At 41.4% G+C, this 15,470-nt stretch overlaps 1 protein-coding gene across 6 annotated transcripts in view; it reads left to right on the top strand.

The window, feature by feature from the left end:
- BBS9 (Bardet-Biedl syndrome 9) overlaps positions 1-15,470 on the top strand; it is a 390,136-nt gene that overhangs the window by 23,468 nt on the left and 351,198 nt on the right. For all 6 annotated transcript variants that reach the window (XM_056520430.1, XM_056520428.1, XM_056520429.1 and 3 more), the window contains exons 3-5: positions 1,209-1,331; positions 1,876-2,026; positions 11,188-11,252. In XM_056520430.1, the coding sequence (XP_056376405.1) occupies positions 1,220-1,331; positions 1,876-2,026; positions 11,188-11,252 (328 nt within the window). In that variant the 5' untranslated portion in view covers positions 1,209-1,219. The remainder of the gene's footprint in view (positions 1-1,208; positions 1,332-1,875; positions 2,027-11,187; positions 11,253-15,470) is intronic.

Consider the following 15,470-nt stretch of genomic DNA (forward strand, 5'->3'; position numbering starts at 1 on the left):
CAAACTCCCAAAATGGGCTGGACAAAATTATTGGCACCCTTACCTTAATGAAGAAACAACCTAGAATAAGGAAACAACCTGAAATGAAGAAACAACCAGGTTGTTTCCTTATTCTAGGTTGTTTCTTCATTTCAGGTGACACAACTGATCCAAAAACTTAGATAGATAATTCTTTATTGTTCATTGTTTATTATACATTGACTCGGTATATACCTCACTATATATTACAGCATTTATTAAAGGAGTACTCCGGTGCACACTTTTTTCATGTTATCCCGTCCGGGCTGCAAAATAAAAGAAAACACACTTTCTCTTACCTGCCAACGAGCCCCCGGAGCTCCGGTACACTCCGGTACAGGTGTTCGGTCCCCGGGCTGTATTCTTCTTACTTCCTGTTAGCCCGGCACGTCACACGGAGCTTCAGCCTATCACTGGCCGCAGTGATGTCCTGCCTCGGCCAGTGATAGGCTGAAGCTCCATGTGACGTGCCGGGCTAACCGGAAGTAAGAAGAATACAGCCCGGGGACCGAACACCTGTACCGGCAGGTAAGAGAAAGTGTGTTTTCTTTTATTTTGCAGCCCGGACAGGATAACATGAAAAAAGTGTGCACCGGAGTACTCCTTTAAGGAGGGCTATATGTTGAATAATGGTTATAGACTAGCCAGTGGTCATATGTATTGATCCTGTACTTTTTGTATTCTGTGGCATCTGTTTTTAATCTTTTAATAGTGCCCATATAGGGCCATATGTAAGGCACAGTATTAATTTCTATTTTTTATTCTATTTTTATTAATATTCGTATACTTACCAATTGAGCTTTATATATTAATAGATTTCCATTTAAAATATCTATCCATTTTCTTTTCTTGTTGATACCAGACAGATACCATATAACTATTCGAGATTGAATGTACTGAGGACTGGAAAACTTTTTTTTCTTTGTTGATTGTATCCCTGATTCCTCTTTTGGGTGAGAGGTATCCAGTTAACCTCATTCATTTTTTCACGGTTGTCTGAGCTACGCATTCTATTGCATTTTTCAGGTTTAAATACAGTCTAAAGCATAGATCCTGAAGTCTGTGCGCCGTGCGACTTTTGATAAATTAGGTGCACAATAGACCAGCTTAATGCTCTGTAGTTTGGTCTATATTGATGTGGGACATAGACAGCTTTGATAAATCTCCCCCATTCTGTCTTGTCATTGTAGGTTCTGCAGGTATGTCACTTTTTAAAGCCCGTGATTGGTGGTCCACCACACTCGGAGAAAATGAAGAATTTGATCAAGGATGTTTGTCTGTAGCCGATGTTGACAACAGTGGTTCAGGACAAGGTAAATTTGTTTTTTTTATTTTAGTACATTATTATTCTATTGCAATGTGAAATATTACAACTCATCTATTATTTTATTATATATAATTTTTGTGAAGATATTTCCTCACAAAATGAATAAATGCATTGTAAGTATGCCAACATTTTATCTTTATGATCAATATCATGTATAATCAAAATCAGTTTAATAAGAACACTATAGCAACACTTGGAAACAGCCTATATTCGGGGAAAAAAGGATGTAGACATAATATGAAATACCAGTCAGTGTATAAGGACTGTAGATAAAATATAAAGAGAGATCTGCAGGAAAACAGGGGCCCTGCAAGTTATTATTTTTAATAATTTATGTAATTTTTGTAGCTGGCTTTGAAAACAAGACTGTTATTGTTTGTTATGGTTTCCAAGCGCAAAGTTTGGCAATGTTGGTAAACCCCCTAGAGAATAAATGAAGTGTATGGTGCGCTCCATTCATTTGGAGGACAGTTTTCCTTTCTCCTCATGTTGTACTTTATGTTTTATGTTCACTTTGTTTGTTTCTTCAGACAAAATCATTGTTGGGAGTTACAGTGGAGTCCTCCGCATATTTTCTCCTCATGTATCCAAAGCTGGAGATGGAATTCAGGCTGAAGATTTGTTGCTTGAGGTTCAGCTACGTGATCCAGTTCTCCAAGTAGAAGTGGGAAAGTTTGTTTCGTAAGTATGATGTGAAGCCTGACACTGTCACCAGTAAGGAACTTTTTTCTTTTCCTTAAATAAGTCTAATTCCTCTAGGCCCTTATTTTGTCTAAATATATGTGTACATGTGTAATGATGATTCCAGCTGACTAGGAGCATAGCAATATGTTTTACTTCCCTTGCATAATGGGTATTTGGTGTTTGGGAAAAGAATCACTATTGCATTTATAAATGTATTCTCCATTAACCCCTTGGGGACGGAGCCCATTATGACTCTAAGGACGGGAGCATTTTTTTCAAATCTGACCTCTATCAATTTATGCATTAATAACTCTGTGATGTTTTTACTTATAAATTTGATTCTGAGATTGTATTTTCGTGACATATTCTACTTTATGTTAGTGGTAAATTTTCGTCGATACTTTTTGGTGAAAAATTAAAAAATTTCAGGAACAATTTTAACATTTTGCATTTTTCTAACTTTGAAGCTCTCTGCTTGTAAGGAAAAGGGACATGTCACATAAATTACATATTGATTCACATATACAACATGTTAACTTTATGTTTGCATCATAAAGTTGACATGTTTTTACTTTTTGAAGACATCAGAGGGCTTCAAAGTATAGCAACAATTTTCCAATTTTCCCGAAAATTTTAAAATCTGAATTTTTCACTGACCAGTTAAGTTTAGAAGTGAATTTGAGGGTCTTTATGTTGTAAATCCCCTATGATGGATCCCATTATGAAAACTGCACCCCTCAAAGTATTCAAAATGACATTCGGAAAGTTTGTTAACCCTTTAGGTCTTTCACAGGAATAGCAGCTAAATGGAGGAGAAAAATAAAATTCTCAATTTTTTTTTTCACTAACATGTTGTTGTAGCACCATTGTTTTAATTTTTGCAAGGAGTAAAAGTTAAAAAGGCCCCCCAAAACTTGTAACCCAATTTCTGTTGAGTAAGGAGCAACAATGGGATTTTGATGAGCGAATTTTTGCTGAAATGGTTTTTGGGGGGCATGTCACATTTAGGAAGCCCCCATGATATCAGAACAGTAAAAAAAAAAAAAAACACATGGCATACTATTTTGCAAACTAAACCCCTCAAAGAAGGTAACAAGGGGTAAAGTGAGCTTTACCACCCCACAGGTGAGTGACGAACTTACGTTAAAATGGGAAGTAAAAATAAAAAAAATTCAATAAAATGCTGGTGTTACCCCAAATTTTTCATTTTCACAAGGGGTAACAGGAGAAAAAGCCCTAAAAAATTTGTAACCCCATTTCTTCTGAGTATGGAAATACCACATATGTGGATGTAAAGTGCTCTGCAGGCGCACTACAATACTCAGAAGAGAAGGAGCGCCATTGGGCTTTTGACGAGAGAATTTGTTGGAGTGGAAGTCGCGGGCCATGTGGGTTTATAAAGCCCCCATGGTGCCAGAACAGTTGACCCCCCCCCCCCACTTCCGACCCCATTTTGGAAGCTACACCCCTCACGGAATGTAATAAGGGGTGCAGATAAAAAGACAGATCTTTGGAACAGTGGGCTGTGCAAATTAAAAATAAAATTTTTCATTTTCACGGACCACTGTTCCAGACACCTGTGGTGTGTAAATGCTCACTGCACCCCTTATTACATTCCGTGAGGGGTGTAGTTTCCAAAATGTGGTCACATGTGGGGGGTCCACTGTTCTGGCAGCATGGGGGCTTTGTAAACTCACATGGCCTTCAATTCCAGCCTAATTCTCTCTCCAATAGCCCAATGGTGCTCCTTCTCTTTTTAGCCTTGTAGTTCGCCAGCAGAGCACTTTACCTCCACATATGGGGTATTTACTCAGAAGAAATGGGGTTACAAATTTTGGGAGGCTTTTTTCCTATTACCCCTTGTGAAAATGAAAAATTTGGGATAAAACCAGCATTTCAGGGAATTTAATTTTTTTATTTTCACATCCAACTTTAATGAAAATTTGTCAAAGACCTGTGGGGTGTTAAGGCTTACTATACCCCTTGTTACATTCCTTGAGGGGTGTAGTTTCCAAAAGGGGGTCACACGTGGGTGTTATTTGTTTTTTTTTCTTCATGTCAGAAATGCTGTAACTCAGCTACCCCTGTGCAAATCACCAATTTAGTCCTCAAATGTACATAGTGCACTCTCACTTCTGAGCCTTGTTGTGCGTCCGTAGAGCATTTTATGTCCACATATGGGGTATTTCCATAGGAGAGATTGCATTACAAACTTTGGGGGTCTTTTTCTCCTTTTACCTCTTGTGAAAATGAAAAGGATGGGGCCACACCAGCATGTTGGTGTAAAAATATTAATTTTTTACACTAACATGCTGGTGTGGCCCCTAACTTTTCCTTTTCATAAGCGGTAAAAGGAGAAAAATTCGTAACACAATTTCTCCTGAGTATGGAAATACCCCATGTGGCCCTAAACTGTTGACTTGAAATACGACAGGGCTCCAAAGCAAGAGAGCACCATGCGCATTTGAGGCCTAAATTAGGACTTTGCAATAGGGGCGGACCCGGATACAAGGATGGGGCTTGTCTCCACCAAAACCCTACGGCAGTGTTTCCCAAACAGGGTGCCTCCAGCTGTTGCAAAACTCCTAGCCTGCCAGGACAGTCAATGGCTGTCCAGCAATACTGGGAGTTGTTGTTTTGCAACAGCTGGGGGCTCCGTTTTAGAAACAGTGCCATATGAGACGTTTTGGGGTGTAACTGTGTAGGGGTATGTGTATATGTAGTGTTTTACTCTTTATTTTGTGTAAGTGTAGTGTTTTTAGGGTACGTTCACATGGTGGGGGTTCACAGTGAGTTTTTCGCTGGGAGTTTGAGCTGCGGTGTAAAATTTGCCGCAGCTCAAACTTGTAGAAGGAAACCCAATGTAAACCCCCACCCGTGTGAATGTACAATCACATATGGGGGGGGGGGCCTTCAGCTGCTGCAAAATTACAACTCCCAGAATGCACTGACAGACCATATATGCTGGGAGTTGTAGTTTTGCTACAGCTGTAGGCACGCTGGTTGGGAACAGACTCTAGCTTAGTGATTCCAACCCGTGTGCCTCCAGCTGTTGCAAAACTGCAACTTCCAGCAAGTACAGTCTGTCAGTGCATTCTGGGAGTTGTAGTTTTGCAACAGCTGGAGGCACATGGGTTGGAATCACTGAGTTAGGAAACAGACTCTAGCTCGGTGTTTCCCAACCAGTGTGCCTATAGCTGTTGCTAAACTACAACTCCCAGCATGCACTGACAGCCCAAAGGCATGCTAGGAGTTGTAGTTATGCAACAACTGGGGAAGAACAGTTTGGAGACCGCTAAGTAGCAAAACTACAACTCCAACTACAACTCCAAGCATGCCCAGACTGTCCAGGCATGTTAGGAGTTGTAGTTCTGCAACATCTGAAGGGCCAGATATTGCAGAACTACACCGCCCAGCATCCCTGACTGTCTGGGCATGCTGGGAGTTGTAGTTTTACAACATCCGGAGGGCTACAGTTTGGAGACCACTGGATAGAGGTCTCCAAACTGTGCCACTTCAGATGTTGCAAAACTACAACTCCAAGCATGCCCAGACAGCCTTTAGCTGTCTGGGCATACTGGCAGTTGTATTTTTGCAACTTTTAGAAGGCCACAGTGAAGATCACTTTCTGGCGATCTTCACTGCAGCCTCCTCTGCCGCACTTTCTGGCTGCACTCCTCCTGATATCTCCGCCGCTGCCCGATGGTCTCTCTTGCCGCCCCTGCTCTGATGCGGCTCTGGTAAGCAGATTCTCTCCCCCCCCCTCGCTGCATTTGTTTCTCCCCCGCTCTGCCCGAACTTCAATCGGTAGGCAGAGCGGCTGAAATTAATTTTATCCCTCCCGCCCCCAACTGCCATTGGTCGGTCAGCCTGACCGACCAATGGCAAGGGATAGGAGACAACCTCGCTCCTATCCTTTATCCTTTAGCATGGTCTGAGCCATCTGTGAAAGCTTCGATCACTGTTATTTTCCAGCAATCTGGACCCGATTAGCCTGGAATCACTGGTCTGAATTGACCGGCGATTGGCGACATGGGGGGGGTTCATTGCCACGGGATGTCTGCTGATAGATATCAGCAGTCATCCCGGTCCCCGCCCTGCGCATGGCGGGGACCGGAATTCCCACGGGCGTACTAGTACGCCCTCCGTCCATAAGTACCAGGACGTGAGTGCATACCTGTATGCCCTCTGTCCCCGACAAGTTAAAAGTCATTCCTGATTTATACTTTATAGATGCTGGTTTAGAATAATAAAATCCCCTCCCCAATAAAAATCAAAATTGTCCGTTTTTCCCATTTTACCCCCGAAAAGCATAATAAAAAAAAATAAATAAACATATTTGGTATCGCCGCTTGCGTAAATGTCCAAACTATCAAAATATAATGTTAATGATCCCGTAGGGTGAACGGTGTAAACGTAAAAAATAAAATAATGTCCAAAAATGCAGCTTTTTTTGTCACATTTTATTCCCCCAAAAAAATAATAAAAAAAGATCTAAAAGTTTTATATTTATATATACTGTACAAATTTGGTATTGATAAAAAGTACAGATGACGACGCAAAAAATGAGCCCTCATACTTCCCTATATACGGAAAAATGAAAAAGTTTTCGATTTTTTTTTTTTTTTTTAGCGGTTCAAAAATATAAAAGTATCTAGCCATGGGTATCATTTTAATCGTATTGACCCACAGAATAAAGAACACATATCATTTTTACCATAAAGTGTACAGTGTGAAAACTAAACCCTCCAAAATGTGTAAAATCATTTAGATTTCCTCCCTAAAAAAATATTTTTTTGGGTTCGCCGTCCATTTTATGGTAAAATGAGAGGTTTCATTACAAAGTACAATTGGTCACGCAAAAAACAAGCCCTTATATGGGTGATGGAAATATAAAAGAGTTATGGATTTTTGAAGGCGAGGAGGAAAAATCGAAAACACAAAAATAAAATTGGCCTGGTCTTTAAGGTTAAAATGGGCTTGGTCCATTTTCACTGTCATGCCCCCTCCCATAGACTTGCATACCGGGGGCGGGGGGTTGACGTCACACAGGGGTGACGTCACTATACTCCAGCCCCGTGGTCGCCACCCAGCGGCGGGACCCCAACGGTGAGACATCTTATCCCCTATGGGCCGGAGTACCCCTTTAAGGACCTCGCCCTTTTTTGCACATTTTACCATTGTCACTTTAAGCTTTAATAACTCTGGAATGCTTTTACCTTTCATTCTGATTCCGAAATTGTTTTTTTATGACATATTCTACTTTGTTAGTGGTAAAATTTTGTCGATACTTGCTTCCTTTCTTGGTGAAAAATTCCAAAATTTTATGAAAAATTTTACAATTTACTGCTTATAAGGAAAATGGACATCCCAAATAATTTATATATTGATTGATATATACAATTTGTTTACTTTATTTTGGCATCATAAAGTTGACCTGTTTTTACTTTTGAAAGACATCAGAGGGCTTCAAATTTCGGCAGAAATTTTCAAAAAATTTTCAAAATCTGATTTTTTTCAGGGACCAGTTAAGTTTTGAAGTGTTTTTGAGGGGCCTTCATATTAGAAATGCCCCATAAATTACCCCATTATAAAAACTACACCCCTTAGAGTATTCAAAATGACATTCAGAAAGTGTTTTAACCCTTTAGGGGTTTAACAGGAATAGCAGCAAAGTGAAGGAGAAAATTCAAAATCTTCATTTTTTACATTTTAGGGGTAAAAGGAGAGAAATCTTCCTAAAATTTGTAACCCAACTTCTCTTGAGTAAGGAACTATCTCAAATGTGTGTGTCAAGTGCTCTGTGGGTGCACCAGAGGGCTCAGAAGGGAAGGTGTGACAATGGGATTTTGGAGAGTGAGTTTTTTTTTAATGGCTTTTTGGGGGGCATGTCACATTTAGGAAGCCCCTATGGTGCCACAACAGCACAAAAAAAAATATAAATAAACACTGGAGATTTGCGGCGATCTCTGACATGGGGGGGGGGGGGGGGTCCCTGAGCATTTGCAGGGGTGCCTGGCGCGCGGCAGGGACCGAAATTCCTACGGGGATTAAGTACCAGGGAGTGAAGGCATACCTGTCCACCCTGGGTCCCTAAATGGTTAAATCATTGATTTCCCTGAAAAGCCAAAATGTTTCAGATTAAATCAGCATCCCATGCCTGTAAGGTTCCTTTTTTTTTTTTTAATCCATTGGTACTGTGCAAAAATAAACAAAGTTTTTTTACTTTCTTTATATTGTTTTATTTGGGGATTTTTTTTTTTGATGCCTTAAAATCATGGCCTATGATGTACGTTATAATTTTTTTATGAATTTGATTAATGTTGAAAGTAATTTTTCCCTTGCTCACCTTTGTTTGGGAAATAATGTCTTAAAAGATATCTCCCTCCATTGTGCTTGTGTTGTTTTTAAATCACATTAAGACGATTCAGTCCTAAGCTTCTTATGCCACAAGCAGATCATCTGAAGGACTCTATTGCTTCATGCCTGACAATAAATTGCAGATGCTAAAAACTTATTTCGAGCTTTGCTGATCAATTTAACATCTGGATTTACTGTCTGGTTTGTGTGCAATTTCTGCAGACTTTTTGAAAGTAAAATGAAGTTTTTCAAATTCAATACAAACGTATTTTGTGCATGATTCATTTACAGAGATCTTCTTCCACCTGAGTATGTTGTGGTATAATAGACAAAGCTTCTACCAATCTTATTTGTTATAAAGGGAGAAGAAAATAATCCCCATTATCACCATACTCTTCTATTCTATCTAGGAGATTTCAATCTCCTAGTCAAAAAGGAGTTTAGCAGAATGTAAACACATCATAGTGGAAAGGTAGTTAGTGCCCTGGGACAGTTATACCAGTGGCCGAGCTTTAATATGCTGAGAAGCAGCAGGAGCGAAAATTGCAGCGGAAGCCGGCTGCCACACACAGACGAGCACCCGCTGCAACTCTCAAGAGCGGAGAGGGTCTCTGCTCCTGGCAAAGTAGCCCTGTAGATTAAGCCGTCAGTGACCGGTGCATCTACAGCTCTGACAGAGGGAGGGGGCTCCCCCTGTCACCCATTGGATGCCGTGGTTACGGCCTCTAAGATTGCCAGTTACTGTAAAGTAACAATAATATGTTTTAGAAAAATAAAAATAGTGTGGGTGAACAGGAGACCGATGCAGGGTCTCTGACTAATATGCATACCTGCAGTCCGGCGCCCGGCCCGCATCGGTCTCCTGTTCACCCGCACTATAACCTGGTGTATTTGGTGTGGGTGAACGGGATCACCATTTTCTTTAAGGGGTTAATAAGAAGAAGGTCTAATGCACCTTTCAGTGAGATCTGTATTTCCCAAATTTCTATTATTAGCTTTTCCACTTCTGACTAAAAGGAATTTGATTTTGGGAATGTCCATAAATATGTAACCTCTCCAGCAGCCAGGATTATGGGTATATTTTAGACTATTTAGCAGGTGTTATACCACCGTGTGAAAACTTGTAGGTATTGAGAGATACATTTGAATGATTTCTTTGCCCAAAAGAATACTTGTTCCCATTTAGTTTCACCCTTTTAGATAGGTGGCTAAATGTAAATGAGAAAATATTGTTTAAGCTGTTAAAGAAGGTCTAGGAGTGTCTTTTCCCTATTGTTTATTTAAAAAAGTATAGCAGCTCAGTTCCACTGAAGTGAATGGAGCCATGTTGTAATACCGTACATAAGCTCAGGAAAGGTGTGGTGCTGTTGTTTTTTTTCCCCCTTATATTCCGACCCCTATTGTGTGCCTTCTCGTAGCAGCAATCTCCCGTAGAGACACAGGGACCTGGGATTTCCCACACACATGCGCCGTGTGCTCTGACATCGCGGATGCTCTCGGCCTTGCTCAGGGAGGAGGGGGAGAGACTGTGATGTCTGTAAGTGCACTGCGCATGTGTGTGGCAACTTGCAGGTCCCTGTGTGTCCCTTGTAGCAGCGGGAGATTGCTGCTATGAGCAGGCACAGCAGGAGGCACAAAATAGCGGATTCTCAACGGTCATTAGCGGATTCGCAGCGTAAAATGCACTGCAGATCCGTTACGCGTGACCCTACCTTAAGTTTGCTTTGTCAGCTATAAGTAACACATCTATTCCCCTACTTCTAACAATTCCCCTCCAAACTCAACCCATCCTTTATTTTGTATAGATGGGATCAGCCAAAGGGTATGTTCACAATGATTAATATTTGCGCGGAATTCTCGCTGAAAAAAATCTGCTCAGAAATGAAAGTTTTTTCCCGCGCGGAATGTGCGTGGAATTCCCCTGCATAAAAGACATTATTAGAAAAAAATATATATTTTTCCACAAATTCCGCACGAAAGTGTGGCGGACTGAAATTTTTTTTTACATTGGGTTCTATGGGGTTAGGACGCGAATTCATGTTGAACATGTTCATTCTTCATGCGGAACGGAATTCAGTGACAGAATTCCGCTAGCGGAAATTCCTCAGTGTGAACCGAGGAGCATAATTTAATTAAATACTATGGGGTTTTTCACTGCTGAATGAATTGGAGAGGAATAAGCGAGCAGAATTACTTGCGGAAATTCCTCTCCAAACCTTCAGTGTGAACATACCCTAACAGAAGTTTTTGTGAGGAGACAAGCTCTTCTGTATGCCTCCATCACATGTAGGTGTTCTCATAATACAGTTGGCTACTATAGGAGGAGAATTACCCCAAATAAATGTATTTATTTGTTTCTGCATGTGTTCCTTCATTTGTTTTTAAAGGAACTGGAAACCCTTTATATGAGACAAGTTATCCGCTATTTTTATTATTAACTTCTATTAGTCTAAAGTTTTTGGGGAATTAGTTAATTCTACTGGCAGATATGCCCAAGACTGTCCTGCAGGCAGGTGCAGAAAATAGTAAGTGCCAGGGATTTAATATGAGGGTGACATATGAGGACTAGGGAGTCTTTGTTGCGTTTCCTCTTGCACAAGGTTTAGGTAGAAAGGCAGGGCAATGTCGGGTGGGTGCTATGCTATTAGTAAAATAAAAGGTGTCAATAAAAAGCACAGCTTGTCCAAAAAACAAACAGAAGACATACAGAAAAAAATGAATGTATTCTGCAGTATGCTACCCGCAGTTAAGTATGTAGAACTAAAGGACTTTTTTCCTTTCTTTTCCCTTTTCTCTAGGGGTACAGAACTTCTTCATCTTGCTTTGTTACACCCAAAAAAGCTATGTGTTTATTCAGTCTCAGGTAAGAACAGCATTAACCCAAATACATCTCAGTAAAATGTATTTGGAATTGTATTTATTTCTGCTAAGAATCTACGATAAAGAATCCTCTTTTCAGTATTTCACCTGTTTCCTTTACTTAATTTGGGGCTGAAATAAATTAACTATACAATATCTAATTTAAATCCCACCTGCTATTTCAGGTGACTTTCAGGATAAGCATACTAGGGATCGACCGATTATCGGTTTGGCCGATAATCACGATTTTGGGCATTATCGGTATCGGCAATTACCTTGCCGATAATGCCCGGACCCCCGCACCGCACGGCCACCGCACCGCCGCCGTTGCCCCATTGCTTCCCCCATGCCCGGTTTTATAATTACCTGTTCCCGTGGCCCAAAAGCCGCTGCAGTTAATTGATTTAAAGTGCTCGATTTAAATCATTGTTCTGCAGCGGCTTCTGTAGGGCAGGGGGAGTGGTGAAATAGCCGATAACTTATAACGGAAAGTCCACAGATTATCGGCCCTAAAAAAAATCTATATTGGTCGATCCCTAAAGCATACCATCCACCTCAATTTCTCTATATTTGCCTCCCATAGCTGCCACTACTCAAGCCAGTAATGATATGGACAAGAAGGGGATCCATGTGTGTGTGACTATCCGTCTAGCTATTCATAAGTACAAAAACTTGGTGCACTGTTCTTTTCAGGAAAATGCTGCAGACACTTTACAATGCATACAGGAAACCTTTTACTTTCTTCCATAGTGGCACAACACACTTGGCCATTTGTGGTACATGCACATAATGGTTACATCAGGAAAAGAAGTACACAACTTCACATTTTATTTGCATTTGGTAGATATGCAGTAGCAGGCAAAGCCTTAAGTACTTATGTCAGATGATGTCCCAAGATGTTTAACAGATTTTGCTTAACCCCCTGTTTTTTCCTCCTTACCTTTTAAAAATCATAACTCTTTAAGTTTTGCACCTAAAATTCCATATTATGGCTTGCAGTGACACTAGTCATTTTACCCAAAAATCCACGGCGAAACGGAAAAAAAAATTAATTGTGCAACAAAATTGAAGAAAAAAATGCCGTTTTGGCCATAGCAATTTTGGGGGCTTCCGTTTCTATGCAGTGCATTTTTCGGTACAATTGACACCTTCTCTTTATTCTGTAGGTCCATACGATTAAAATGATACCCTACTTGTATAGGTTTGATTTTGTCTTACTTCTGGAAAAAAATCATAACTGAATGCACGAAAATGAATACGTTTAACCTCCTAAGGACATAGGGCGTACCTGTATGTACCCTGGTAAATGAAATGGACCCTGGGCTAATAGCGTGCGGCACCGATCGTTGTGCCGCTCGCTATTAACCCTTTAGACACAGCGATCAAAGTTGATCGCCAAGTCTAAAATGAAAGTGAAAGCTTCCCGGCAGCTCAGTCGGGCTGAACGATCTAGCAAAAAAAAAAAAAATAGGATGGCGGGAGCTACCCTTTAAGGGGTTAAAATTGTCATCTTTTAACCCCTATAACTTTTAGTTTTTCGCATACGGGGCGGTATCTGGGCTAATTTATTGCACCGTGATCTGAAGTTTTTAGCTGTATTTTTGTATTGATCAGACTTTTTGATCACTTTTTTTAATAATTTTTTTCATGTATAAAAAGTGACTAAAAATACGCTATTTTGAACTTTGAAATTTTTGTTGCGCATACGCCATTAACTGTGCGGTTTAATTAACAATATATTTTTTATAGTTCGGACATTTACGCACGTGGCGATACCACATGTTTTTTTTTATGGGAAAAGGGTGGTGATTCCTACTTTTCTTAGGGAAGGGATTAAATGATCTTTATTAACTTTTTTTTTTGCAATGTTATAGCCCCCTCTAGTGGCTATAGCACTGCACACACTGATCTTCTACACAGATCACTGCCATGCATTAACATGGCAATGATCAGTGTTATCGGCGGTCGATTGCTCAAGCCTGGATTTCAGGCTTGCAACAATCAATCGCCGATCGGATGCGCCGGAGGCAAGTAACGGACCCTCTGCTCCCGTTCTAGCTGATTGGGACATTGCTATTTCACCGTGATGGTCCCGATCGGCCCAACTGAGCTGCCGGGAGTGTATTTTTGTTACTTTAGACGCGGCGATCAACTTTGAATGCCGCATCTAAAGGATTAATAGCGCACGGCACAATAGCGGGGTGGTCCGCTGGGACCAGTGTCTAATGTCGGACATCATTGATCGTGGTGATGCCCGGCATTGACCCCTTGGACGCCGCAAAAGTTGATTGCGGTGTCTAAAATAAAAAAATAAAAAACAATCACAATGAAACCTACAGAATAAAAATAAGGTACCATGTACATCAAATTTTTATGTGTCTAGCACCTTTATTTTTTTTTACACTTTTAATTTAGCTCACTAGTCTGAATTCCTCTCAAAGGGAGGGGGCATGGCTTCACTGTGAAGGTCTCCGCCCCTTCCCTCAGTATGCTGTTTGCTCACATCTCCCCTAACATTAGCAAAACTACAACTCCCAGCTTGTCCTCACTCACAGTAGCAGGACACAAGCTGACAGTGAGAGGATTTTTCCTCCAGCTGTGAGCCCTGCACTCACAGCTGTCAATCAAGGAAGTGTGTCCATGACATAGGTGATGATGCATGGACACAGCAGGACTAGAATGTGTCCAAGCAGGCAGGGGGGTGCAGTTGTTTGAATAGCATTTTCAGTATGAAATACAGAACATTTTCTAATGAAAGTAATTGCAAAACCTATTGGTTACAGCATAACAAAAGTTTTTGAATCTGACAGTGCCCATTTAAGGACCAATGGCGTACCTGTATGCCCTGGTCCGTTTTAACAGGGTTTAAACTGGTCTCATCAGCGGAGAACGGGTTAAACCCTGTGGGTCCTGATTGCTACGGGCAGCCAGGACCAACTGATAATGCCGGGCACCGCCGATCGAGCCGATGCCCGGCATTAACCCTTTAGACTCCGTGATCAAAGTTGATCGCAGCGTCTAAAATTAAAGTGAAACTGTCCTAGCAGCTCAGCGGAGCTGATCGGGACTATCGCGACATAATAACGTGAATAAAGTGAATTAACCCCTTCCCTATTAAAAGTTTAAATCGCCCCCCCCTTTTTCCCATTTAAAAAAAATAAAATGTATAAAAAATAATCATATGTGGTACCACCGCGTGCGTAAATGTCCGAACTATTAATACATTTCACCCCACAAATATATTTTTTTTGTGGTAGATTTTGTTAATAAATAATTGATGATATTACAAAGTACAATTGGTGGCACAAAAAACAAGCACTTATATGGGTTTGTAGGTGCAAAAGTGACAGCAGTATGATTTTTAGGAGAGGAGGAAAAAATGAAAGTGCAAAAACAAAAATTGTCCTAGTCCTAAAAGGGTAATCCGGCCCTAAGGCATCCAAAGAATAGGGGATAAGATGTCTGATCATGGGGGTCCTGACGCTGGGGACCCCCGCGATCTTGCATGCAGCACCCACCTGTGTGAGCTGCACACAGCACTGCAGCCTCCGAATCTACCGGGTCATGACTTCGGGGCAGGAGTATCGTGACGCCACGACTCCGCCCCGGTAGGGCTGGGCGGTATACCGGTTCATACCAATTACCGACATTTTTGTGCTGCACAATATGAATTTTAACCCATATCGCAATACCGGTTGGGCCCCTCCCACTCGGAAATGAATGAATGAATGAGCCCAGTGCTGCGCTGTCCCCACATCGGGGAACTAATCACAAGTCACCCGCGAGCGCTGTTCTGCTCCCCAATTAATTATCAGCCCAGCGCTGTCTCCATCGGGGTAAATACTGATATGTCACCCGCATGCGCTGCCCTCCTCATCCTCATGTTCGTTGCGGCCGCCGGCTCTGACACTCTATATCAGTGGTCTTCAACCTGTCGACCTCCAGATGTTGCAAAACTACAACTCTCAGCATGCCCGGACAGCCGTTGGCTGTCCGGGCATGCTGGGAGTTGTAGTTTTGCAACATCTGGAGGTCGGCAGGTTTAAGACCACTGCTCTATATTGTGTGGTATCCCTATGCCGGGCTGCAAAAAATAAACAAAATAAACTTTAACTCACCTCCTGTTGGTTTGATACCGGCCTCATCTGCTTCTTAGTGAATGATAGGCTGAGCCCACTGTCATGTAAGAAGCCGCCCAAAGCTTCTTACATGACAGTGGGCT

Source organism: Hyla sarda, chromosome 5, assembly GCF_029499605.1.
Source record: "Hyla sarda isolate aHylSar1 chromosome 5, aHylSar1.hap1, whole genome shotgun sequence".
Lineage (NCBI taxonomy): Eukaryota > Metazoa > Chordata > Amphibia > Anura > Hylidae > Hyla > Hyla sarda.